Source organism: Eriocheir sinensis, chromosome 30 (assembly GCF_024679095.1).
Source record: "Eriocheir sinensis breed Jianghai 21 chromosome 30, ASM2467909v1, whole genome shotgun sequence".
In the NCBI taxonomy this organism is placed as follows: domain Eukaryota; kingdom Metazoa; phylum Arthropoda; class Malacostraca; order Decapoda; family Varunidae; genus Eriocheir; species Eriocheir sinensis.
In genome coordinates this window covers 16,491,229-16,516,361 of record NC_066538.1, presented here as the reverse complement: position 1 = coordinate 16,516,361, position 25,133 = coordinate 16,491,229, and the positions used below count along the sequence as shown (strand labels likewise).

The following is a 25,133-nucleotide window of genomic DNA, read 5'->3' as shown; positions in this document are numbered from 1 at the left end:
AGGAAAAAAATTCATCTTAAAAGTAAATTCAATCATTGCACAGCAGCATAGCACTACATACGTAATTATAAGAACTAATGACAGCATGAAACATCCGGGCCTGATCCACCCATGCACTCCCACTCCCAATTAGACCAAATAACAATATACCACTACAAGTACACAATCAAAATACAAAAAACAGACTATAAAATTAAATCAAGAAGGCAGGAAATGGCATAAAAGGAGCCGAAAAGGGAGTAGTGATGCCGAACCAACAAGAACATAAGAACATATAGGGAGACTGCAAGAGGCCGAGCAAATAACAATATACCACTACAAGTACACAATCAAAATACGAAAACAGACAATAAACTTAAATCAAGACGTCACAAAATGGCATAAAAGGAGCCGAAAAGGGGAGTAGTGAAGCCGAAACCCCCCACTCCTAACAAGAGCAAATAACGATGTATCACTGAGAGCATACAATATATCACTACAAGCACACAATCAAAATACAAAAAACAGACTATAAAATTCAATCAAAAAGGCATAAAATGGCATAAAATGAGCCGAAAAGAGAACAGTGATGCCGAACCAATAAGAGCAAGTAACAATATACCACTGAGAGCAACAATATAACACTACAAGTACACAATCAAAATACAAAACCAGACTATAAAATTAAATAAAAAAGGCATAAAATGGCATAAGATGAGCCGAAAAGGGAAGCAGTGAAGCCGAACCACCCATGCACTCCCAATAAAAGCGAATAATACACCACTGAGAGCATACGATCAAAATACAAAAAAACAGACTATAAACCTAAATCAGAAAGGCATAAAATGGCATAAAATGAGCCGAAAGGGGAAGTAGTGATGCCGAACCCGTAAAAAGAGAAGAAGCCAATGACAACAAAAGCGGAGTGGCTGCCTGGACACCGCCTCTGCCTGCTCGCCCTCCTGCTGCCCCTCCTGCTGACCCCCCTGCTGCTTCCCCGGGGCCATGAAGCTGGTGGACCACGTGGTGAGGTCCTTCAGGGTCGCCAAGCTCTTCAGGGACAACACGGAGAAGATAAACAACATTGACTTCTCCCCCAGCGGCGACCTCCTCGTGACCTCCAGTGACGATGACCAGATTGTGATTTATGACTGCGAGAAGGGAACGTGAGTGAGGTCAAGGGTCAGAGGTCATAATAAAGGTCCAGGAGCGTTTTCGAGCCCTGGGGATGGTTTGGGAGCCAGTGTTTCTTTGTCCTGGATCTGCCCTGGTCTTGTTGTTTGTTTCTGTTGTCTCTTATTGTTTCTGTCTCTGTTTCTCTCTGTCTGTCTCTTTGTTTCTGTCTCTGTTTTTCTCTGTTTGTCTCTTTGTTTCTGTCTCTGTTTTTCTGTCTGTCTTTGTTTCTCTGTCTGTTTGTTTTTTCTATCTGTTTGTCTCTCTGTGTCTCTGTTTGTCTCTCTCTCTCTGTCTCTTTTTGTTTGTTTCTCTTTGTTTTTCTGTCTGTCTTTTTGTTTGTTTCTATCTCTGTTTCTGTTTGTCTTTATTTTTTTTCTATCTTTCTGTCTGTCTTTTATTTCTGTTTATCTGTTTCTGTCTTTGCTTATCTGTTTCTGTCTCCGTTTGTCTGTCTCCCTTGGTCACAGTTGCTCTCTCTCTCTCTCTCTCTCTCTCTCTCTCTCTCTCTCTCTCTCTCTGCCGTTACTTCAGCATTTTTATCATTATTTTTTTTATGCTGTCTTTGATTTTGATTTCTCTAATTTTATTGTATAATTTTACTGACTTTCATTCTTGTCTACTTGATATTACTGTTTTTATTTTTATTGTCTTATTTTACTGTATTTTTTATTTTTTATTTTTTTTTAAAGTTTGCTGTCCATCATACTACCAATTAGTTTTGCTGTCTTGATTTTTAGTTCAGTCGTATTGTACATATGATTTCAAAGTAATTTTTCTGATTTCAATTTTACCATCTTTAATTTTATTTTTATTTTGGTGTCCTGAATATCATTTTCATTTTACTGCTTTCAATTTATTATCTACAATTATACTACTACCTTCAAGTTTCCTGGCATATTTTCCTGTATTTTTTCCATCTTTAATTTTGCTGTCTCTAATTATATCTTAGTTTACTGTTTAAACTTAGTATCTTTAATTTTGCAGTTTTCGATTTTACTTTCTTCAATTTTTCTATTTAATTTAACTTAATTTTTGCTGTTGTAGTTTAGTCCTCAATTTTACTGTTATTTTTACATCCGTAATTTTAATCTTCAACTTTACTGATGTCTATAATATTTCTGTCTTCAACTTTAATGTCTTAGTTTACTGTCTTCAAATTTGCTGTCTTCAATATGGTATTAATGTCGTTAAACTTTACTGATTTTATTTTTAGTCTTCCCAATAACCAACTCATCCTCCCCACCTCTCCCTCCTCCCTCACTGCCCTGGTTTCTTGACATCTCATCAGCCATTTCAACATTTTTGGCATAGTCATGAGAGTGAGTTTACCCAATACAGGTAAAATCACATAGACTGGATGCCAAAGGTCCCCAGCATCACGATCAGACAGTCATTCAAAGGTCTGCGCCTATACACTTCTGCCATCTATGAACCTCCGTGATTGTCTTCTTGTTTTATGTTCTTATTCATTCATTTTACTGTCATCTACTCAAATAAGACACGTGGCAGCATACAGAACAGTAGAATAACTCCCTAACCTAACTATCCATCCCTGTCTTCCTGTTTTGCTGCGACACCCCCATTGAGCTATTCCTGAGCAAGTGAGATAAACCCATATATAGCCCAGACCTTCTTCCCTAAATGAGTCGGATTATAGATCAAGGCCCCACCTCTCGACCCTCTCCCACCATCCCTTGAGTCAGTCAGTCAGCAGTCACGAGGGAGGTGAGAAAGTTGGAGTTTTAACAGGAAAGACACACATGGAAAGGGAGTTTGGAAAAAAATGCCATATCAAAGGGCTAATATCCATTCAGTCAAATGTATGGTGGCTGTGATTTGATTTGATTGATTTCATTTAATTTGTCAGTTATTGATCTTTACGTGTAAGTTTGTAATGGCATCTTATTCATTAAAAAGGTAGTGTTTCTTGTGGCCTGAGGTCTTACTTGCCTTAACCCAGTAGCAGCAACGGGCCAAATTTGTGGCTTCACCGGGCCAAATTTGTGGCTTCACCGTGTAGCAGCGACGGGCCAAATTTGTGCCATGATATAAACCCCCAAAATAGATGATACATAATCTGATCACAAATGCTTTGATATATATTATGAAATGGTTTGTGTGAGGGGTGATTTTTTCTTATTTTTCTCGGTTAGAGGGGCCTTTTAGAAACATGATCCCCACAGCTACCGGGTTAGGTTTGATATTATTATTACTCTTTATACTCAACTAATTCATTAATCCTTTGCAGGTAAACAAATGACTCTAAAGTAAAAATCTGTACCTCTTTCCATCTCTGATAATGTGTCCTCTTCCAAGCACCCACAAACCCCACATGTCAGAACACTTTGATATTAGTTAAATTGTTGGAGAAATAGTTTTAGCTAAAATGATGGAGGGGCTTCATCATCCCCATGAACTATATTTTATTAGACTATACAGTTCACAAGTAAAGCCTTTCATTGGTAGGACAGAGCTCCCCTTCTAGTTATCTATTGGCCATTTCCTCCCCTTCATTATCATATTTCATTAGCCTATACTGCCATAACTAAAACCTTTTATTGGTAGGACAGAGCTCTCTCCATCTAGTTAACTTAGGGACATTTCCTCCTCCTCAGTGCAGGCATTTGGTTAGATTTGAAGCCCTGAAGAAAGAAGACAAGTATGGACAGTAAATTTATCTAGATAATTACTGACTAGATTTTTGTTTAGAAAAGTTTAGTGTGCATTTCATTTTGTATTTAATTAAAGGTCAGTTCTGTCTTGTGCCCTTCAGTCAGTCATGCAGAAGGGAAAGTTAAGCTGTGTTATATCATTTGTGGACCTGGTGATGATTTATTTTTTAATTGTCTAGGATGCTTTGAATATAAGAGTCTGGGTGTGTAGTGTGACAGTGTGATACTCAGCCACTTAAAACAATGATTAGCAAAAGAAAAAAACTAGTAAATCATTTTATTAGTTGTTGCCAATAAAGCTCTTTCAAAGTTTATATGTAGTTACTTATTTATTTTTTCAATCATCACTAGTGTTTGGATAAAAATTGCTGATTACTAATGATTTTAATGTATAAGCTTATAAGCACTTAGCCAATTAATTCTGATGTAATTGATTGCTCTTTCGGTCACCTCATCGGATTCTTTACAGGAGCAGCGAGTAGCGGGCTTTTTTTTATTGTTGTTTCCTTTTTATTGTGCCCTTGTGCTGTCTCCTTTGCTGTAAAAAAAAAAAATAATAATAATGCACAAATATTAAGATCACAGAGAAGGTGGTGAGGAGAGACAAATGGAGGTGAACATTTTTTACTGGCAGGTCCTCTTGGCGTTGTGGTGGGGTTGTCTGTCATCAGGACCATCAAACACTATAGCTGATTTAAGATCAACCTACTAAATGTTAAACTAAGACTCATAACCATAGCTTCAGGTCCATGCATTTACAATATAAAGCCACAATTCTTTCCATGGCTAGTTTTACATTCCAGTGAGGGTGCAGTGCTAGGTTTGAGGTGACTCCATGATAAGGCATTCTGGTCATGTCCAGAGGGTGGTGTGTCCTTGCCTCAGCCATGGCATCAATGTGGGGGAGGGGCAGGGCTCTCCTCTCACTCTGCCTTGACCACACAGCCTTTGTTGCCTTGTTATGAGGCTTCTATATCACTAAAATAAGGCTGTTACAATACATAACTGATGGAAATACTGAACACAGGTCTTGGTCAGTACAGTATATCCAGCTTTACTCTGAAGGACCCAACTTTATTTTTTTTATACACAATTTGTATACTCTTGTCTTTCTCTTTCTATGTTTTTATAATGTAGTCAGTATGTCTCAATGCTTTATCTTTATTCAGTGACTTGACTTAGCTTCTGTTTTTAATGGCATCTCAGACGACATTAATTAATATTTCTAGTGTAAAAAATTGATTCCCATTCTCTTGGCAGGTCAAAAAGAACACTAAACAGCAAGAAGTATGGTGTCGATCTCATCCACTTCACACATGCCAAAAACTCTGCCATCTACAGCTCCACAAAGATCGATGGTGAGTGGAATGTTTGACGCCATCTGTGTTACTAACTTTTGTACTCATTCTTCTCATCCACTGAGTTAGCTTTGATCACAGTGTTTTCTTTGTCTGTCTGTCTGTTGATGACTGTCTGTTTGTCTTCCACCGCTTTTTAGGCCTGCTCACACAACCAGACACTGCTAATCTAAAAAGGTTGGCATTTGAAGGAACATGTTGTAATATGTCACTTTATTCAAGAAGCTTTACCCTCCACAGTCAGAGTGTGGAATATATGCTTCCTAACTTATTGCCATTGAAGTAAATGTTCAATTATTTAAAACTAAAGTTATCTCTTTCCTAAAGTGGATCTTTGACTATTTTTTTTCCCCATTTTCTTTTTTCCTTGCTGTTCATGCCCCTCACAGAGACAATCGTGGTGTCGTGGCTTTTATGCTCTTCTGTGAGGCTCATGATCACTAATGCATACTAATAATAATACAAGAAGTGGGCAGGAGGTGCATCTGTGTCATGTCACTTTTGATCTAACACTCAGTACAAGAAATAAACAAATGCTGATAAAGGTAAAGTTTATTAGTGAGGATGATGTGATAATAAAAGAGTAATAAAATAATAACAATAATGACTTCCCTTCCCCAGACACCATCCGGTACCTCTCTCTCCACGACAACAAGTACATCAGATACTTCCCCGGACACACCAAGAAGTAAGTCATGCATTTGGGGTTCTGTCACAGTCACTTTATTTACATTCTCTGAGAGTGTAAAGTAAATGTGTCATCAATCTTTAAGTACACAGTAATCCATCACATATCCAGACATCCCATATCTGGATGCTAGGCCTTGGCTCTACTATGTCTTTATCTGAATTTACTTGTTTTATCTGGACGTAAAGTTCCGACATGGCTGGTTGGGTCACCTACAGATGCAAAAAAGATCAGTTGGTCAGCAGGCAGCCTCTCTTGTCACACTTGGATGATAGCCCCTGACACACCAGCTGAGCAAAAATGGCTGTCCACCTCCTTATAGGATGGTCAAAGTCTCCCAGCTAGCATGACATTGGATATTCCCATGTGTGTTTGAATATCTGACTTACCCACCTCCACCTCCCCCAGAGTGGTGACGTTAAGCATGAGCCCCATCGACGACACCTTCATCTCGGGCTCGATGGACAAGTCGCTGCGGCTGTGGGACCTGCGCTCACCCAACTGCCAGGGCATGATGCACGTCGGCGGACGGCCTGTGGCGGCGTTCGACCCCGAGGGACTCATCTTTGCAGCCGGCATAAACTCGGAGATGATCAAACTATACGATCTAAGGTGAGCAGCGGAGAGATTTGTTTTTTGTATAGTCAAGGATCAAGACATTTCTGCGACTCCTCTTGACTCTTTTGTAGGAGCAGCGAGTATCAGACTTTTTTTTTTTCTTTTTCATTATTGTTTCCTTTTTTTTTTGCCCTTGAACTGTTTCCTCTACTGTAAAAAAACAACAACTGCCACAAACAACAAATAGACTGACAGATGGACAGAACAGACAGACAGAGGATAGACATACTGACAAGAAAACAAAGAAATACAAAAGAGATAGATAGACAGAACAGACAAACAAAGATAGACAGTGCCAGAAGGCTTTTTTTTGTATCCTTTTCTTTTCTTGAACTGCCCTCTGAACTGTAAAAAAACAAGACATACTTCCAAATACAAACCATCACCACCACAACCAAACTACCAATCTTACAACCTTTCCTCACCTACCCTTCCTCCCCCCTCACAAGATCATTTGACAAGGGGACATTCAGATGGAGACAGATACAGAAAATGACAGTTACAGGTAGACAGAGATGGAGAGATAGACAGACACATATACAAAGGGAAAGCCAGACAGACAGACAAACTTACTACAAAGCACACCATCTTCACCACAAACTACAGTCATCCCTCAAATAGTATGGTTTTCAATAGTTCGGTTTCGGTTTTATGTTGATTGTCATAGAAGATCTTTTTAGGATTTTTAAATTTCCTGCTTGTTGGGAAATTTAAAAATCCTTAAAAAATTCTTCTATGAAAATCCACATAAAACCGAAACCGAACTATTGGAAACCATACTATTTGAGTGACGACTGTATATACCTAACCTGCAGCCTCTCCTCACCTCCCTTTCCTCACCCCCCCAGATCGTTTGACAAGGGCCCGTTCAGCACCTTCCAGCTATCCATGGAGAAGGAGTGTGACTGGACGGGCATCAAGTTCAGCCCCGACGGCAAGACCATCCTTGTCTCCACCAACGGCTCCGTCATCAGGCTCGTAGATGCCTTCCAGGGCACGCCACTCAAGACCTTCGCGGTGAGTTGACTGACGGAAGGGATGAGGGAGGGGTTTACTTGTGTATACGTATCTGGGTGGTGATTCATTTTTATGGTTTTAATTGATTGATTTGTTACTGTGTCTATTTTACTTTGTGTGTCTCTCTGTTTCTTGTTCTGTATGTTACATGTTTATTGCTGTTTTCTCTGCTTGTTTCTGTTTTCTTTGTGTTTGCCTCTGTATTTCTTATTCTGTATTATTATTGTCTGTTAGTGTGTTGTTTTCTTTGTCTTTTTGTTTGTTGTTTGCTTATTACTGCTTTTCTCTATCTCTGTCTCTGTCTTTCTGTGTGTTGTTTGTTTATTTCTGTCTTTCTCTGTTTCTGTGTTTCTATTTTTCATTGTGTTTGTCTTTATGTTTCTTTGACTTTCTGCTTGTTTGTGATTGTAATTTGTTTCTTCCGAGTCATGTAGGAGTTAAGCAGGACTTTGTAACGCCACTGACCTTCACTTCCCCCTCCCCCCACAGGGTCACCTCAACAACAAGGGCATGCCGCTGGAAGCTTCGTTCAGTCCAGACTCACAGTTCATCTTCAGTGGCTCCACAGATGGACGGGTGCACGTGTGGAATGCAGAGACTGGCTACAAGGTGGGTGTGGGTGGATGTATTTTCCTAGTTGTATTTACCTAATTATAGTTTGTATTATTTGGTCTTGTCCTGCCTCCACATCCATATTTATCCAACTTATCATTCAAATTGTGGATCCTCCTTACTTAACCCACCTCTAGATTTTGACTGTTCCTTATGTCAGTTGTTTTATATAGGAAGCTGAATTTCCTGGCTTAGTTTGGAGGCTTTTTCAACTCATACTGTTGTCATCTTGTTTTTTCATAGTTATACAACAGAGAAACATTGCTGTCAAATTTTTCATAGCTTCTTGTTCCTTTACAGGCAGTAATTAAGTCACTTCTTTATGTGTGTATTCACCTAATTGTATCTTGTTGGAGTGAGCTACAAGCTCTTGTGTCCTTGGTCTGAAGGCCAGGGGTTTTCACCCTTGGGTTACTTGCCTTTGGCAGTGTCAGACCACCCCCCCCCGGGGGAGGAACAGAACCTCAGTCCCAGACTGATACCCAGTACCTATTCACTGCTGGCAGAGAAGGGATACAGGTGTAAGGAGACTGCCCATTTGTCTCCATGCTGCCTGGGAATCAAACCCAGGATCACAGGCAAATGATTAATTCCAGATATATACATATTTGTATTATGTGTGTTTCCTTCTTAATGTCACAGTGATATGTGTATGTTTGCATGTTTCTAGGTGTGTATATTAATGCATGTGTGTTTGTGTGTTCTCAGGTGTGTGTGCTGAATGCAGACCACACAGGGCCAGTACAGTGTGTGCAGTTCAACCCCAAGTACATGATGCTGGCGTCTGGCTGTACTAGCATGGTAAGGCAGGCTTGTCCATTCCTCTAGACACTCACTTATCCATTCTGCCAAACATCAACCTGTCATCATTCTCTCCATCATATCAGGTTTATTTTTACCTCGCCGGTCATCTCTTCATCTCACACAATCATCAAGGTCGTGCAGAGGGTGACATGTGCTTCTCAAAATCTCACTTTCACTGTCTTGTCAAATTTATTTTTTACAGTTATTTTTATTCTCAATGTCATGTCAAGTTTATTTTTCTGCTGTCATTTTTACACCTCTCACAGTCTTCAAAGTCATTCAGAGGTTAACATGGTTACTCAAACTCTCCATCATGTCAGGTCAATTTTTCTAGTCACCTCTTCATCTCTCCCCAGGCATTCTGGCTCCCGGCGCTGGACGACATGTGAGGGGCCGGAGCAAGTCACCACACAGCCACCCCCTCTCCTCCCCTCCCCCCTCGGCCCCAGGAACCAGGGTAGGAAGCCAGAGTCGGCAGCTGAGTGGGAGCGTCAGTGGTTCACCTCGCTCGGCTGGCCTTGGCGTGTGGGTCAGAGGGCTGGGCATTGAGTCTGAGGTCTGGCTTGGGTTTTGACACCTCCAGTCACTCTTAGGGTTGATGAGGAACCTCCCTATTAAGCAGTCCATCTCACGGGGGATTGTTTAGATGTCGTATTAGTGTTTGTGAAGTTATGTGGCTGGTTTGGGGTTTGATTTCCTTGTTTGGAGATGCGAGTTAGTTGGAAGTGTTGGATTTGCAGAGTTAAGCCGACGTGATACAAAGTTAAGGACGGTGTTGGATGGCAGTGTTAAATTTTTGTTTTGATTTCTGGGCCAGAGTTAGTTCGACATGTTTGTTTTTCCAGTTAAGTTGACGTAATACAAGCTTTGTGACCGAGTTAATCAGAAGTGCTGGATTTTTTTTCGATTTCTAGGAGAGAGTTAGTTTGACATGTTTGATATTCCCAGTTACATTGACATAATACAAGCTTTGGGACCTAGTTAATCAGAAGTGCTGGTTTTTTATTTTGACTTCTAGGACAGAGTTAGATCGACATGTTTGAATTTCCCGGTTAAGTCGACATATTACAAGCTGTGGGACCTGGTAAATCAGAATGGTTGGATATTTTTACACACACTCAAGTCGACACATATTACAAACTTTGGGATGACATTAGGTAAAAGTGCTTGATTTTCCCAGTTATGTCGATGTAACACAAGCTTTGGGACCTGGTGAATCAGAAGGGTTGGATATTTTTACACTCTCAAGTCAACACACACTACAAACTTTGGGATGACATTAGGTAAAAGTGCTTGATTTTCCCAGTTATGTCGATGTAACACAAGCTTTGGGACCTGGTAAATCAGAACGGTTGGATATTTTTACACACTCAAGGCGACACATATTACAAACTTAGGGATGGCGTTAGGTAGAAGTTTGAATTTCCCGGTTAAGTCGATGTAATACAAGCTGTGGGACCTAGTTAGTCGGAAGTGTTGGATTTTCACACAGTCCCAAGGCGACACATATTACAAACTTAGGGATGGCGTTAGGTAAAAGTTTGAATTTCCCGGTTAAGTTGACGTAATACAAGCTGTGGGACCTGGTGAATCAGAAGGGTTGGATATTTTTACATAGTCTCAAATTGATATATATTACAAACTTAGGGATGGCGTTAGGTAAAAGTGCTTGATTTTCCCAGTTAAGTCGACGTAATACAAGCTGTGGGTCCTAGTTAGCCAGGAGTGTTGGATTTTCACACACTCTAGTTGATGTCAATATATCACAAACTCAGTCATAGAAAGTGATATACAAAAACTCTACCAAACCAACTAACTGCTCCTTCAAAAATGTTGACATATATTACAAACTCAGTCGTAGAAAGAGATGTACAAAAACCCAACCAAACCAACTAACCGCTCCTTCAAAAATGTAGTTAGTCGGAAGTGTTGGATTTTTTCACACACTCACGTCGACATATATTACAAACTCAGTCATAGTAAGCGATGTACAAAAACCCAACCATACCCCAAAAAAAAAGCTCCTTCAAAAATTTGGTTAGTCGGAAGTGCTGGATATTTTCACACACTCACGTTGAAACATATTACAAACTCGGTCATATAGAGGAATACAGAACAAAACCACTAACAAAACTAAGTGACCACACCTCGAAAAACAAGTTAGCAAAAGACAACCAGCCACACTATCATCGACGAACACCAACACGACATCTAAAAAATCATTCGTAAGAGAGGACAAACTTCTATGATAACAGCTCCGTGATGTGGGTCTGAAACGTCTGGGTACCGGGATACAAATGGGCTTTATAATGATGTAAGTGGACTAGGATCTAGGCTAAGTAGATTCGGTAGTGGTGTGAGAAGGGGCGCTAAGCTACGTGGGCTGGGTTTGGCGTGAGAGGAGGAGTACCTGACTGCCTGGGCTATGACGGCTGCTTCTGAAGGGCCGCTGGTCTGTGCTGGCCTCGCTCTGTCTGCCGGGTTCCTCCACCAATGGGTATTACTTGCGTGTGTTTGTATTACCTAGATGAATGGCCTCTATGTCTTATTGTCTTTGTGTTTTCCTCTTTTTCATCGTTTTTATTTTCCCTTGTGTGGTTGGATGGGCTATGAGTCTCTTTTTCCACTCCTGTCTTTGTGTCTGGTGTTGGTAAGCATTTTAAAGCATTGCTACCTTCTATTTTGGTTCAGAATTTAAATGGTTGCTTTCTTGACTGACTCTTTTTAAAGGTAAAGAAATTGGTTACCTTTATGGAACAGTGCCACCTTCATCCTTTGTCAAGAACTATGTGACTGGTTGGCTGAAGGGAGAAAGGAATGAGCTGTATTTTTGGAACAGTTCTTTCTCCACTCCATCAAGATCCACGTAACTGTTTGATTGATTAGAGGAGGAAAGTAACAGTTTATCATTACAGAACAGTTTTTCTTATATCCTTTGTCCAGATTCACATGATTGTCTGGTTGAAGGGAGAAAGGAATAAGTTGTCTTTTTGGAACAGTTCTTTCTCCTCTCCTTCATCAAGATCCATGCGACTGATTGAGTAGAGGAAGAAAGTTACGATTTATCATTACAGAACAGTTTTTCTTCTTTCTTTAGTCCAGATTCACATGACTGTCTGGTTGAACTAAGAAAGAAACTGTTTGTCTCAATGGAACAGTGCTTTACTTTCTCCTTCATACAGATCAATAGACTGGCTGATTTAAGTAGAAAATTAACTGTTTATCATTACAGAACATTGCTTTCTTCTCTCCTTTGGTCAGATACATATAACTGGTTGATAGATTGGCTTGTTGAAGGAGCAAAGGAACTGTTTATCTTTACACAGAACAGTACTTTCCTCTCATCCAGACCCTTGTAACTGGTTGATTGACTGGCTGGTTGTGTGATAGATTGGCTTGTTGAAGGAGGAAAGGAACTGTTTATCTTTACACAGAACTGTACTTTCCTCTCCTTCATCCAGACCCTTGTAACTGGCTGACTAACTGGCTGGTTGAAAAGGACAAGGAATCTACTACAGTATCTTCATGGAAAAAGGCCACTTCCTCTTATGTTCAGAATCCTGTTGTGTGTTGGTCAGAGTAGGGAAGGAACATCATGGTGGCTGGATGGAGACTGGTTGGGTGTCTGGCTCATCCATCAGTTACTACGAACGCACCTTAATGGACCCCGGCAGAAGGGCTTGGACAGGCTATAGGTCTGGTTAGGTCAGGTTGGGTCGCACCTTTGCTGTGTTCAGGTACAGGGCTCTCAGGCTGGTCTGGGTAGGCTGGGTGCTTTTTTTACCGTAATTATAACATGTAAACCTAAGTAGCACCGAGTGGAAGAAGTTAGGGAGTTAGGATTTTCATTGCACATAGTTAGATGTATGGTTAGGAGAGGAGAGGTAAGGGAGAGACAATGCTACCGTTAATGTGACTCCTCCGTTGGTAACTTCATTCTGAGAGGAGGATGTTAGGGAGTGAGGACTTATTTGCACATTATTTGAAGGACCTGCTGTATGGTTAGGAGAGGAGAGGTTAGGGAGAGCAATACTACCGTCAATGTGAATCCTCCGTAGATAACTTCATTCTGAGAGGAGGATGTTAGGGAGTGAGGACTTATTTGCACATTATTTGAAAGACTTGCTGTGTGGTTAGGGCAGGAGAGGAGAGGTAAGGGGAGGGAGGCAATGCTACTCAAAAGATATGCTAATCCTCTGCAGTTACCATTATACTGAGAGTAGAAAGTTAAGCAGTAAGGATTTCTTTGGACATAGTTTCAAGGATTTGCTGTATGTTATGACAGAGAGAGGAGAGGCAAAAAGTGGGCAACGCTACTTTTGATAAATACGAATCCTCTATAGTAACCTTCATGCTAGAACGACTACCATCCACTCTTAAGAACCTGGTGTCCGAGGGGTAACATACACTCCCATGCTGTATGCTGGGAGCTGCCAAACCACTCCCTTATGTACGTCTCACCTCAGTTACCCTTATGCTAGGACAACTACCATACGCTCTTCAGAACCTGGTGTCCGAGGGGTAACATACACTCCCATTCTCTATGCCGGGAGCTGCCAAACCACTCCCTTATGTCTCACCTCTGGGATAGACTCCTTTTCCTGGCTAAGATCGTCTGGCTAGGAAGCATTTGTAGCGTTACGTGCGCGAGGCCGTACTAGTAAGACCCAATTTTCAGTGTGAATAAACCCTGATAAGTTTCGTTTACCTTACCAGTTTGTCACTCATTGGTAGTGTAGGTTAGTGTTGAGAGGTGTGTCATGTGTTGCTGTGGTGTGGCTTTCCATCTCACATCGCATAGAATAATTCAGCTGTCTATCAAAGGGGTGACCATGGTAGAGGTGTTTCCACTGCACCCTCTTCATAAACATCTTTTCCCACCTTTCACACACATCCACTCTCATGTATCTATCAGTCACACACATACACATCACAAACACATACATACATTACATCACAGGCTATCTTAAACTACTTCTTTCTATTCATTCTAGCATCTCTTTCTTCCTTGTATTTTTCAGTCTATTCCTAATCTCTGTTCACTCTCCAACCTTTCCCTTTGCATGTATTATCCCTCTCTCCTACCCTCTGTTCATTCTTCTCTCTCTTCAATGCCTTTCTCAGTCTACTTCTTCTCTGGTCTCTCTCCTACCTCACTCCTCCTCCTCTCAGTCCTATCCTTAATCTCTTTTTCTTCACACCTCTTCCATGTTTCCTTCAGTCTGCCCTTAGTCTCTGTTCTCTCTCCTTGTATATCTCTTCCTCAGTCCTGGCCCTAAGCTCTGTAGTAAGTGGATTTGTGGTAACATTGTATGATTGATGATGTGGTTGAAGGATTTTGTTCCTGCCGTAAATATCAATTGTGTGTGGAGGCTTGTCTTTTGCCCAGTGTCTTGCCTCTCTTAGTGAAGTTTCAAGGCATAGCACAGGATGGAATGAGTATTGGAAGTGTTTTGGCTAAGTTCTTGCCTCATATATTGAATTTTCAAGGCATAGCACAGGATGGAATGAGTATCGGAAGTGTTTTGGCTAAGTTCTTTTGGCAATGTATTAGTTTAAGTCAACGAAAGAGATGTATGTATTCGTTTGTTACTGTGAAAACAAACGCCGAAAATTTATAAAGACGTGCAGGGATGAATTTTCTTTAGTTCTGGATCTCAAAAAAGTAAGAATTAAAGTATTTTATTACCTTTTTAGTCAGTTTCATTTCTCGAGAAGTTGAAGAGAAAATATCCACAATTATGAAGAGAACAATTTGATAGATGTGTTATGTGCATATGTCCACAAAACTTTCATATCACGGTGAATAGTGTTATGAGGATGGAGTGCAGGCTAGTATGGGTATTGCTCAGACACACACACACACACACACAGAGACATGTACAAATATAGACAAGGAGACAGGACTATCCACTTAGGCCCTGTAAACCACTAATAGGTAAATACACACACACACACACACACACACACACACTCAACATCCCAAACACAACCACACACACACATACACACACATATGACATCACACACTGTATCACACTCACTCACACAACATCTAACACACTTGGTATCCACACACACACACACACAACATCAACACACATTCAACATCACACACACACACACACACACACACACACACACACACACACATACATATGACAGTATCCTCCCCTACCCATCCCCACCCCTCCCACACATTCATACCCACACACAAGACATTTCAATCTACCCCGAGTCGCAAATCACTACCTAACTGGACAAGCCACACCCCAGCACACAGTATATCCCCTCAACAAGTGTATGTATATTCATGATTTCACTCGCTTTCCCTCCCCCTCCCTCCTTTTGTAACGCAGTAGATGTAAGACCGAGGCATGCGTATATTTATTATGTAGACCAGTTTAATCCACCTGTGTTCTGCCGCTGAGGCCTCGTTCCGCGCGTGTGTGTGTGTGTACGGTGTTACGTGATGTTCCGCTTGACGCGCCCGAGGGGAAAGTAGTGTAATTTCAAACCAAAGAGAAGTTGTGGTATGAAATCATTTTACTCTCCCTTACAAAACACTGAATGACCTACTTGCCACCACACCCAGACCCAGACCAGTTGTATTGATGTGGGAGATGTATGCAAGAGTTTTTACTGTACCAGACATATTTACGCAGAGAGAATGTGAACCTTCCCCCAGTCACCTTCGGAAGTACATAGCCTACAGTTGACAGTCTTGAGAATCCAGCTTTTTCATTCATCTGCTCAGTTCAAATGTTTAAATGGCTTGAAATATTCTAATACCTTATAATTATGATAAAAAGAATGAGTGATTTAGCAGCAGCATTATCTATAGGAATTCATTATATCTACATTGTCAAGGAAATCAAACTAAATACCTAATAATAATGATGAAAAAGAGTGATTTAAGATGTATTGATTTTGTGTACGAATGAAACTTATGTGGTTCGTCAAGTAAAATATCTGAAAATCTAATTATAATAATGAAAAAGAGTGATATAGATGCATCAGTTTGTATGGAAAGGCATTTTATTTAGATTGTCAAGTATATAAAGCTGAAAACCTAATGATGATGATGAAAGGAAAGAGTAAGACATATTAATTTGTATAGGAATGAATAATATAGAGTGAGCCAATAAAATGTGACTGAAAAATACGTTCTTTGATAGTAAAATATGAAAGAAAGAGGAGAATGAGAAGCTTTAGGAGAATAAAGAGGAGGAGAAAGAGAATACAATGTAGGGAAATGAAGAGGAAGAAGAGAGAAAGTTGTAGGGAAGTGAAAAGGAAGAGGAGGAGAAAGAAGAGGAAAGAGGAGAAATACGTGTTGATCTATGTAGTAACTTGCTAAGACGACATCAGGTTCATAGAGTTAAAACCCCACAGTCAGTCTTTATGTGAACTTAAGTGTAATTATGTGTCTGGGTCATGGATTTTAAGTTAATGTGTCATCCGAAACATCATGTGTCACAGGAACTACAACATTGTGTGATGAGGTCTTTAGGTTCGATATACTGATGTTGAATGTATATGTGTGTGTGTGTGTGTGTGTGTGTGTGTGTGTGTGTGTATAGCTTCATCCCTCAGCCACACAGCAATATTTAGCCTAAGTCAATGTCATGAAAGTCCAAAGTTTTAAGGAATTAATTCTCTCGTTAATACTAATTGCCAATCAGTTATTTCATATTAACTTGGTGATTAAGCTCCTATGTCTCCTCCTCCTCATCCTCATTTTCCACTTCCTCTTAATTTCTTTTCCTCCTCCTCCTCACTCTAAAAATTCTCCTCTTTCCTCCTCTTTCTCCTCTTCTTCCTTTTCACTTCCCTACAACTTACTCTCTTCTTCCTCTTCATTTTCCTACACTCTATTCTCTTCTTCCTCCTCTTTATTCTCCTACAGCTATTTCTCTTTCTCTTTATTCTCCTAAAACTTCTTATTCTCCCCTTTCTCCTCCTCTTTCTCTTCATTTTCCTACAGTTTATTCTCTTCCTCTTCTTCATTCTCCTAAAACTACTTCTCCTTTTCTTCATTCTCCTAAAACTACTTCTCCTTTTCTTCATTCTCCTAAAACTACTTATCCTTTTCTTCATTCTCCTAAAACTACTTCTCCTTTTCTTCATTCTCCTAAAACAACTTATCCTTTTCTTCATTCTCCTAAAACTTCTGTTCCTCCTCTTTCTCTCCTCCTCTTCCTTTTCATATTCCAACAATTTATTTTCTTCCTCCTCTTATACATTCTTCTACAACTATTTCTCCTCCCCTTCATTCTGCTAAAGCTTCTTCTCTTCCTCTTTCTCCTCCTCTTCATTCTGCTAAAGCTTCTTCTCTTCCTCTTTCTCCTCCTCCTCCTCTTCAGTTTTCTACATTTTCTCCCTCTACAACCTCCTTCTTCTTCTTCTTCTTCTTCTTCTTCTTCTTCTTCTTCTTCTTCTTCTTCTTCTTTTACAACTGCCATCAACACCAACAAAAAAAAAAAAAAAAAAATCCCAATGAAGTAAAAATGAATCAAAACAATGGAAAAAAAAACTGATGGTCTGCCTCCTGTTTCTCACTACTCACAAAAAGTAAACAAGTGTATGAACCAATGGCAGACCAGAGGAGAGAGGAGGGGGAGGAGCTAATCTGCCAAGCTAATGTGAATGAACCATAATGACTCAAGATCTGTCCCTGAGTGATGGAGGCTTGGCTGTCACCTCAACCTATTGGCCCATATACTCAAACATCACAAGAGCTCGCCCACCCACATATAAGGCTTTCATAGAGGTTGTGTTAGTGTTTTCATGGGTAGTTTGTATGAGCCTGGTGATAGACTGACAAGGCTTCTGCACTGAGAATGTGAAAACTACTCATGGGAAACTGATTAATCTCCTCTGTGGCTTTGGGAAATTGTGTTTGTGAGAGCTGAAAGTGTGTGAGAAAATGAGCTTAACCCGGTAGCAGCGACGGGCCAAATTTGTGGCTTTACCATGTAGCAGCGACGGGCCATATTTGTGCCATGATATAAACCCCCCAAAATAGATGATACATAAACTGATCACAAATGCTTTGATATATATTATGAAATGGTTTGTGTGAGTGATGATTTTTTCTCATTTTTCTCGCTTAGAGGGACCATTAAGAAACATGATCCCCGCTGTTACCGGGTTAAGACTCCATCACTCACGAAAGTCTCTGGGTCACATCAATTGCTGTAAATGAATATGATTACAAGCGATTATGGATAGAATTGAAACCTTTTAACTCGACTTTTCTTATCAGTCTTGGAGAAAATATACAACTAATAATGATAAAGTTTCATACATAATCTCAGGTCATGCTTGTACTATTTTTGAACATTGTCTTTACTAAGTGTAGTAATGATGAATAAAAGAATAATGAAGATTGGAGGTGATTACTTAGCCGGGCCGGAGAGACTAGCACTGGAGAATGAGGAGGAGTAAGAGGATAAGTTGTAGGAATATGAGGAGGTGATAACTTAGCCGGGCCAGAGAGACTAGCACTGGAGAATGAGGAGGAGTAAGAGGATAAGTTGTAGGAATATGAGGAGGTGATAACTTAGCCGGGCAGGAGAGACTAAGCACTGGAGAATGAGGAGGAGTTAGAGGATAAGTTGTAGGAATATGAGGAGGTGATAACTTAGCCGGGCAGGAGAGACTAAGCACCTGGAGAATGAGGAGGAGGAGTAAAAGGATAAATTGTAGGAATATGAAGAGGAAGAGAAAGAGGAGTTTGACAAGGCTGCTGCACCATGAACGTATAACAGTGAGGAGAAGTAAAAGCAAAAGGAAGAAAAATAAGAAGTCGAAGAAGAAACTAAAAGAACAAATGGGAAAAAAAAGAAAGAGAAAAATGGAAAATAAGCAAAAATTAGAAAGAATAAAGAAAGAACAGGAGGCATACACGCATAGTACATTCGATAAGGTTATGTGTATTTCCAAGGGCAGTTTTATGAGCCTAGTGATAGTCTGACAAGACCTCTGCATCAAGAACGTTAAAAAGACTCATTAGAACCCGACTAATCTCCTTTGTGGGCTTTGAAAGTAGTTGTAAAATATAAACACATCCATATTCTTATACATTTTGGGATCTATACCACACATACATTCGGTAAGGTTATGTGTATTTCCAAGGGCAGTTTTATGAGCCTAGTGATAGTTTGACAAGACCTCTGCATCAAGAACGTTAAAAAGACTCATTATAACCCGACTAATCTCCTTTGTGGACTTTGAAAACAGTTGTAAAATATAAACACACTCATTCTTAAACATTTCGGGGCATATGTGTATTTCCATGGGCAGTTTTATGAGCCTAGTGATAGTTTGACAAGGCCTTTGCATCAAGAACGTTAAAAAGACCCATGAGAACTCGACTAATCATCTTTGTGGCCTTGGGAAACGTTTGTTGAGAGCCGGAAACGTCAAAGTCTATGGGCCTTATACATCCACATTGGGTTAAGTTCTTGTATATTAGTTTTGGATACGTAATGATTCGGTAAGTCTCGGTAACAATTGGATATGTCATAGTTTCTTCTTAGTCTTTTTTTTATTTTTCTTCTTCCTCCTCCTTTTAAGTTTATTTTCTTTTTTTTTCCTTTTCTGTTATTATTTTCTTCCATTTCTCCTTTTTCTTTATTTTATTGTATTTTTCTTCCTGTTCTTTTTTCATTCTTATTTTTTTCCTTTTCTTTCATTATTTTTGCTTCCTTTCTTCCATTTTCTCCTTTTTCTTTATTTTATTGTATTTTTCTTCCTGTTCTTTTTTTCCTTTTCTTTCATTATTTTTGCTTCTTTTCTTCCATTATCCTTTTTTTTTCTTTTTTTTATTGTATTTTTCTTCCTGTTCCTTTTTCTTCTTTTTCTTTTCTTATTTCCTTTTCTTCTTTACTTATTTTTGCTTCTTTTCTTCCATTTCTCTATTCTCTTTCTTTTTTTCCGTTTTTCTTTTAGTTTCTTCTTCGACTTCTTATTTTTCTTCCTTTTTTGCTTTTCCGTACTTCTCTTCTTTCCTTTTTCTTCGATTCTTCTTCTTTATGCTTCTTTTCTTCCATTTTTTCTTTCTTTTTTTTTCCTTTTCCTCTTTTTCTTTTACCCTTTCATATCCTCATTCTTCATAGACTTATATTACGAATGTTTGTATATAAGATTCATATTTTCAATTTGCTACTGTGTTCCCTTGTCAAAAATCATCATCCTTTTCCAGTTATCAGTACTTTTTTTTATTGATTTATGTACCTATTTGTTTATTATGGTTTACTTTATCTCGTGTCACCGCCAGAGAAGCGTGTGTGGCGTGTGTCAGCTGCAACAGAGGGATTATAAATTGTAATTCCGTAATCTCTGCCAAATCGATGTGAACGAAAGAATCATCATCATCATCATTGGCATTGTTTTTCGTCAATTTTCGCATTTCTATTATGAAGTTAGATGTGTTTTATGACCGTCCCCAAACTCTCTCTCTCTCTCTCTCTCTCTCTCTCTCTCTCTCTCTGCAGCATGAAACCACAGTCAGTCATTTAATTGGCCATATAATACCCCTTAAATATTACTATAATAACATGTTATCCAGGTTGTAGTCTATAAGAATATGCACAAATATCTATCTATCTATCTGTCCGTCTATCTATCTGTATCTATCTGCCTATTTATCTATTTCTTTCTATCAGTAGGTATCTATTTATGTCTTTGTCTCTACATTTATATCTATTTATCTATCCAAGAAAAAAATACATTAGATTTTTAAATCTAGATCCATACATTATAATTCAACACAAAACATCTTTAAAAAAATTAAAAACAATACTCCCAGTCAGAATAAGACACGCAAGGGCAGACAGACAGACAGCGGCCTAACAAGCACTGAAGTGAAGTTGCCACTGGCGCAGAGCTCATCGGTGGCGTAGTTGGTATGCTGCCCTAACTTCTTTTCAGAAGGCTCGGGTTCGATCCCCGGCATTCAGTGGTGTACATTACGGGACGTAACAAGCAACCGACACTTCTCTGAAGCACTGAAAAGGCAGCCTTGTTATCAGCCACGTCAACACCTCGACGCTCTCGTGAACACCCTAACGTGGGGACAGGCGACGTAGGCGATCTGATTCCATTTATTATATTTATCGAAATTAAAATTATACCTAACAGTTGTAACTTGATAACCTACGGGGAGAAGGGGGTTTCGCTCCCCTTGACTCCCCATCATTTTAATAATAACCAAACGAAACGAAACTTAGCCTCCCATGGCTGACGCTTCCCCCCGCCCCCCATTATTGTAATTTTATCAAACGAGGCCGAACAACCTCCCCCGGGGGCCTCCCCTCCTCTCGACTCAGAAACAGATGCAACACTATATCACGCTAAAATACCGATCCCTGCCGCTGCAGCGTCTGGCCGCCAACAAAACCCGCCGTCAAGGCACAGACAAGGGCGGCGGGGCACGTGAGGGCGCCGCCAGGCACTGCAGACGACGAGCCGGTCATGGGGGAGGCAGGGGCGGGGGGTCATCCAGTCCACCTCATATTCCACCCTCTCCGGGGGCCGTGGGTTACCATGAGGAAATGTTCGGAGTGTGTCAGGCGTGGGTGTGCTGCAGGAGTGCCATGGGCGTGGGAGGGCGTGTGGGAGGGTCATGTGGCAGGCCTGATATAACGATCGGGAGAGGGAGAGAGCGAACGAGAGAAGCCAGTGTGGACGTGGCCGCTGCAGGGGGAGGTGTGCGTTCTAGGCTCTCTCTTCCCTCTTCCTCGCGCTCCCCGGCTCTCATCTCCCCGCGTCTTCCTCCCTTCCTTCTTCTCCCCTCTCCCCGGCGTGCCATGGCGGAGGGGCGGGGCGCTGTCACCTCCTGAACCAGAGACGAGCAAGGTAAGGTGGCTGCCAATAGCAACTCATACTCTGCTTCCCTCCCTTCGGTTCTTTTTTATTTTCTTACGGCAATCATAGCAGTTCAATTTATCCCATCCTACCTCCCCTTCTCCCCCTCTCCTTCCCTTCCTCCTCCTCCCCTTTCCACTCTTTCTTCCTCCCTTCTCCCCCCCCTCCTCTTCTTTCCCTTCCTTTATTTTTCTTTCCATTTCTTCCTCCTCCTCTTTCTTCTCTTCCTCCCTTCTTCCCATCCCCTTCCTCCTCTCCCTTACATTTTTTCCCTTCATTCATTCTTCTTTCCCTTTCTTCCTCCTTCCCTTTCCTTGTCTCTCCGTCCTCCTCCTCCTCCCCCGTCTATTCTACCCTCCTCTCTCTCCTCCTCTCCCTTCTTCCCTCATCCTTATATCCTCCCCTCCCCTCCCTTCTCCCTACTTTTCTTCCTTTCGTATATGTCAATCCCTCCATCCTTCCCCTCCTTTCCCTATCCCTTTCCTTCTTCGTCCCTCTCTCCTCCATTTCATCATCCTCTCCTCCTCCTCTCCCTCTCTCCCTTCCTTCCCTCTCCTTCCTCCCTCTCTCCTCCATTTCTTCATCCTCCTCCTCCTCCTCTCCCTCTCTCCCTTCCTTCCCTCTCCTTCCTCCCTCTCTCCCTCCATTTCTTCATCCTCCTCCTCTCTTCCTCTCTCTCCTTTCTTCTCTCCCTTCCCAAGTTCCTGGAAACCTTGCACGGATGTTTCTTTAGTGCAAATAATGACGAAAAACAGGAATAATTTTAACATATCCTGCAAAAAATATAGATGTAATATGCGGGACAGATCGATTAGTCCATTATTCGATTTGGGACTGATTAAAAAGGGAATAACTGTAATATATAAAAGTTTATTAGCCTCTTAAGTTCATTTTAGATTACGTAGGCCGAAAAAAATATCTAATAGGCTGTAACATGCAAGAAATCGATTGGCATATTGTAGAGTTACGTAGTCTGATAAAAAAAAATCTAATATCCACAAAACCAGCCGCCTCGTCCATAGTGAGTTATATAGCCTGGACAAAATCTAGGGCCATACAGGTGCGAGGTTCCAAGATGTCGAACAACCTGTATGAAAATCGATTAGGCCTACTTATTTTTTTTCGAACCTCGCGTATTGATTTTCCTTTCTATCTCTATTCACGAAAGCTGCTTCCCTTTTTTCCCCTTTTTTTACAGGAGCTGCCTTTTACACCGGCCTCTTGCAGACTTCTTATGTTCTCATGTTCTTGTGTTCTTGTTATGTACTTCACTCGTGCATGAAATTTCCTTAGATTTAGGAGTGGAAAAATTTGGGCGGCTTTTCCGATACCCTACGCCCCTGTCCACCCAGCAGTGAATGGGTACCAGGTATTAATCGGGGCCTACATATTCAGACCATACAAACCCTACGGTCCAGACGAGGTGGTCTGCCCTCAAACCTAAGTGATATTAAAACAAAACAAATGGCCTAATGTTTATGAAGGCTGTATTACTACTTCAGCGGATGGAGGAAGGGTCGGTCGTTTTTATATGAGTCAATCGTGTTGCACTGGGCCACTGAAGGAGGGAGCCTATTTCACTGTCGCACTACAACGTCGGTGAAGAAAAAATGGGGTAGCCTGAATGTATTTGTTAACACTGGTTTTGTGCCATTATTTCTAGGTCAAGACATACCATCGATCATAAACAATTCGCATTTGTCCACATTCGTAAAACCATCGAGTGTTTTGAAACATACGATCAGTTTCCCTCGGCCTTTCATCGTAAGGTTTGTTGCGCAGGGAAGGGATCATCATTGTTGGTGAGAGAGAGAGAGAGAGAGAGAGAGAGAGAGAGAGCAAACTAGGGGATCGAAACCCAACAAGCAGAGGTCTCGAATCACTCACTGTCTTTGATGGTTCTGTAATTATAGGTGGTGGCGGTAGTTTAAATATGTTTCTAGTTTACTTTTTCCTTTTTCTCCTCCTCCTCCTCATCATCATCATCAAATAATACTTATACTGCCTTCTACTACTACTACTACTACTACTACTATTACTACTACTACTACTACTACTACTACTACTACTACTACTACTACTACTACTACTACTAGACTACTACTACTACTACTAGACTACTACTACTACTAGACTACTACTACTACTAGACTACTACTACTACTAGACTACTACTACTACTACTACTACTACTAGACTACTACTACTACTAGACTACTACTACTACTACTACTACTACTACTACTGCTACTAAACTACTACTGCTATTACTACTGCTATTACTACTACTACTACTACTTCTACTACTACTACTACTAGACTACTACTACTACTAGACTACTACTACTACTAGACTACTACTACTACTACTACTACTACTACTACTACTACTACTACTACTACTACTACTACTACTACTACTACTACTACTACTACTACTACTACTACTACTACTACTACTACTACTACTACTACTACTACTAGACTACTACTACTACTACTACTACTACTACTACTACTACTACTACTACTACTACTACTACTAGACTACTACTACTACTACTACTACTACTACTACTACTACTACTACTACTACTACTATTACCACCACTATTTATAATTTATATTCAAAGAAGGGACAAATGTGAAGGTTATTGTAGAAAGAACATGACTATCTTTTTCAAACCACTTACGTAGGCTATATAAGTTTAACTATTACATATATATAAGATAATTAATAGTAAGTAGGCTATTTTCTCCCCGCAAGAGATAAAAGAGAGGCAAGGAAAATAAGAATGAATAGGAAAGGATCGTTTAATGGACAGAGAGAGAGAGAGAGAGAGAGAGAGAGAGAGAGAGAGAGAGAGAGAGAGAGAGCTGCATTGCGTATAATACCACATAAGCTCAAAGTTGCTGGCTATACGGGTCTGCTATGCATGTTCGTTAAATTGAGAGAGAGAGAGAGAGAGAGAGAGAGAGAGAGAGAGAGAGAGAGAGAGAGAGAGAGAGAGAGAGGTAAAGGGGATGTGGACTGGAGAGAAGAGGAAAGGCCAGAGAAGTTTAATGTGAAGTCTGTGGAGGAAAGATTTATGTAAAGGGAGGGAGATTAAAGAGAGAGAGAAAGAGAGAGAGAGAGAGAGAGAGAGAGAGAGAGAGAGAGAGAGAGAGAGAGAGAGAGGCTGTCTCGATATTTTCAGCTCAATACGGGAAAATTACACTGCAGAGAGAGAGAGAGAGAGAGAGAGAGGGTGAGTCACGAAATTTTCAGCTCAATACGGGAAAATTACACTGCAGAGAGAGAGAGAGAGAGAGAGAGAGAGAGAGAGAGAGAGAGAG

General features: G+C 40.5%; 2 protein-coding genes and 1 long non-coding RNA gene across 12 annotated transcripts in view; 2 read left to right on the top strand and 1 right to left on the bottom strand.

Annotated features, from left to right (window-relative positions):
* Positions 1 to 865: 865 nt before the first annotated feature.
* Positions 866 to 18,315, top strand: LOC127005657 (WD repeat-containing protein 82-like). 5 transcript variants are annotated; one of them, XR_007758779.1, is made up of 9 exons: positions 866 to 1,145; positions 5,088 to 5,185; positions 5,807 to 5,873; positions 6,282 to 6,485; positions 7,340 to 7,508; positions 7,998 to 8,117; positions 8,829 to 8,921; positions 9,281 to 10,081; positions 10,584 to 18,315. XR_007758779.1 is itself a non-coding variant. In XM_050874742.1 (8 exons), exons 1-8 carry the CDS (start codon positions 985 to 987, stop codon positions 9,311 to 9,313), a joined length of 945 nt encoding a protein of 314 aa, XP_050730699.1. In that variant the 5' UTR covers positions 866 to 984; the 3' UTR covers positions 9,314 to 18,315. The 5 variants fall into 5 exon arrangements, 1 of the variants encoding a protein (XP_050730699.1); XR_007758777.1 differs by having other exon boundaries at positions 10,208 to 18,315; XR_007758778.1 differs by having other exon boundaries at positions 9,281 to 10,333; positions 10,458 to 18,315.
* LOC127005658 (uncharacterized) lies at positions 12,890 to 20,358 on the bottom strand. The gene is made up of 2 exons (XR_007758780.1): positions 13,505 to 20,358; positions 12,890 to 13,385 (listed from the first exon to the last, which is right to left on the bottom strand). It is a non-coding gene; the product is annotated as an uncharacterized LOC127005658 (long non-coding RNA).
* A 1,110-nt stretch (positions 20,359 to 21,468) lies between these two features.
* Positions 21,469 to 25,133, top strand: part of LOC127005653 (CAD protein-like) — a 167,150-nt gene continuing 163,485 nt past the window's right edge. For 2 of the 6 annotated variants that reach the window (XM_050874737.1, XM_050874736.1), the window contains exon 1: positions 21,473 to 21,788. The gene's annotated coding sequence lies outside the window, so the exon portion shown is untranslated. Of the gene's footprint in view, positions 21,789 to 25,133 lie in introns of all 6 variants that reach the window. The other 4 variants (XM_050874733.1, XM_050874735.1, XM_050874738.1 and 1 more) reach the window with 4 other exon arrangements.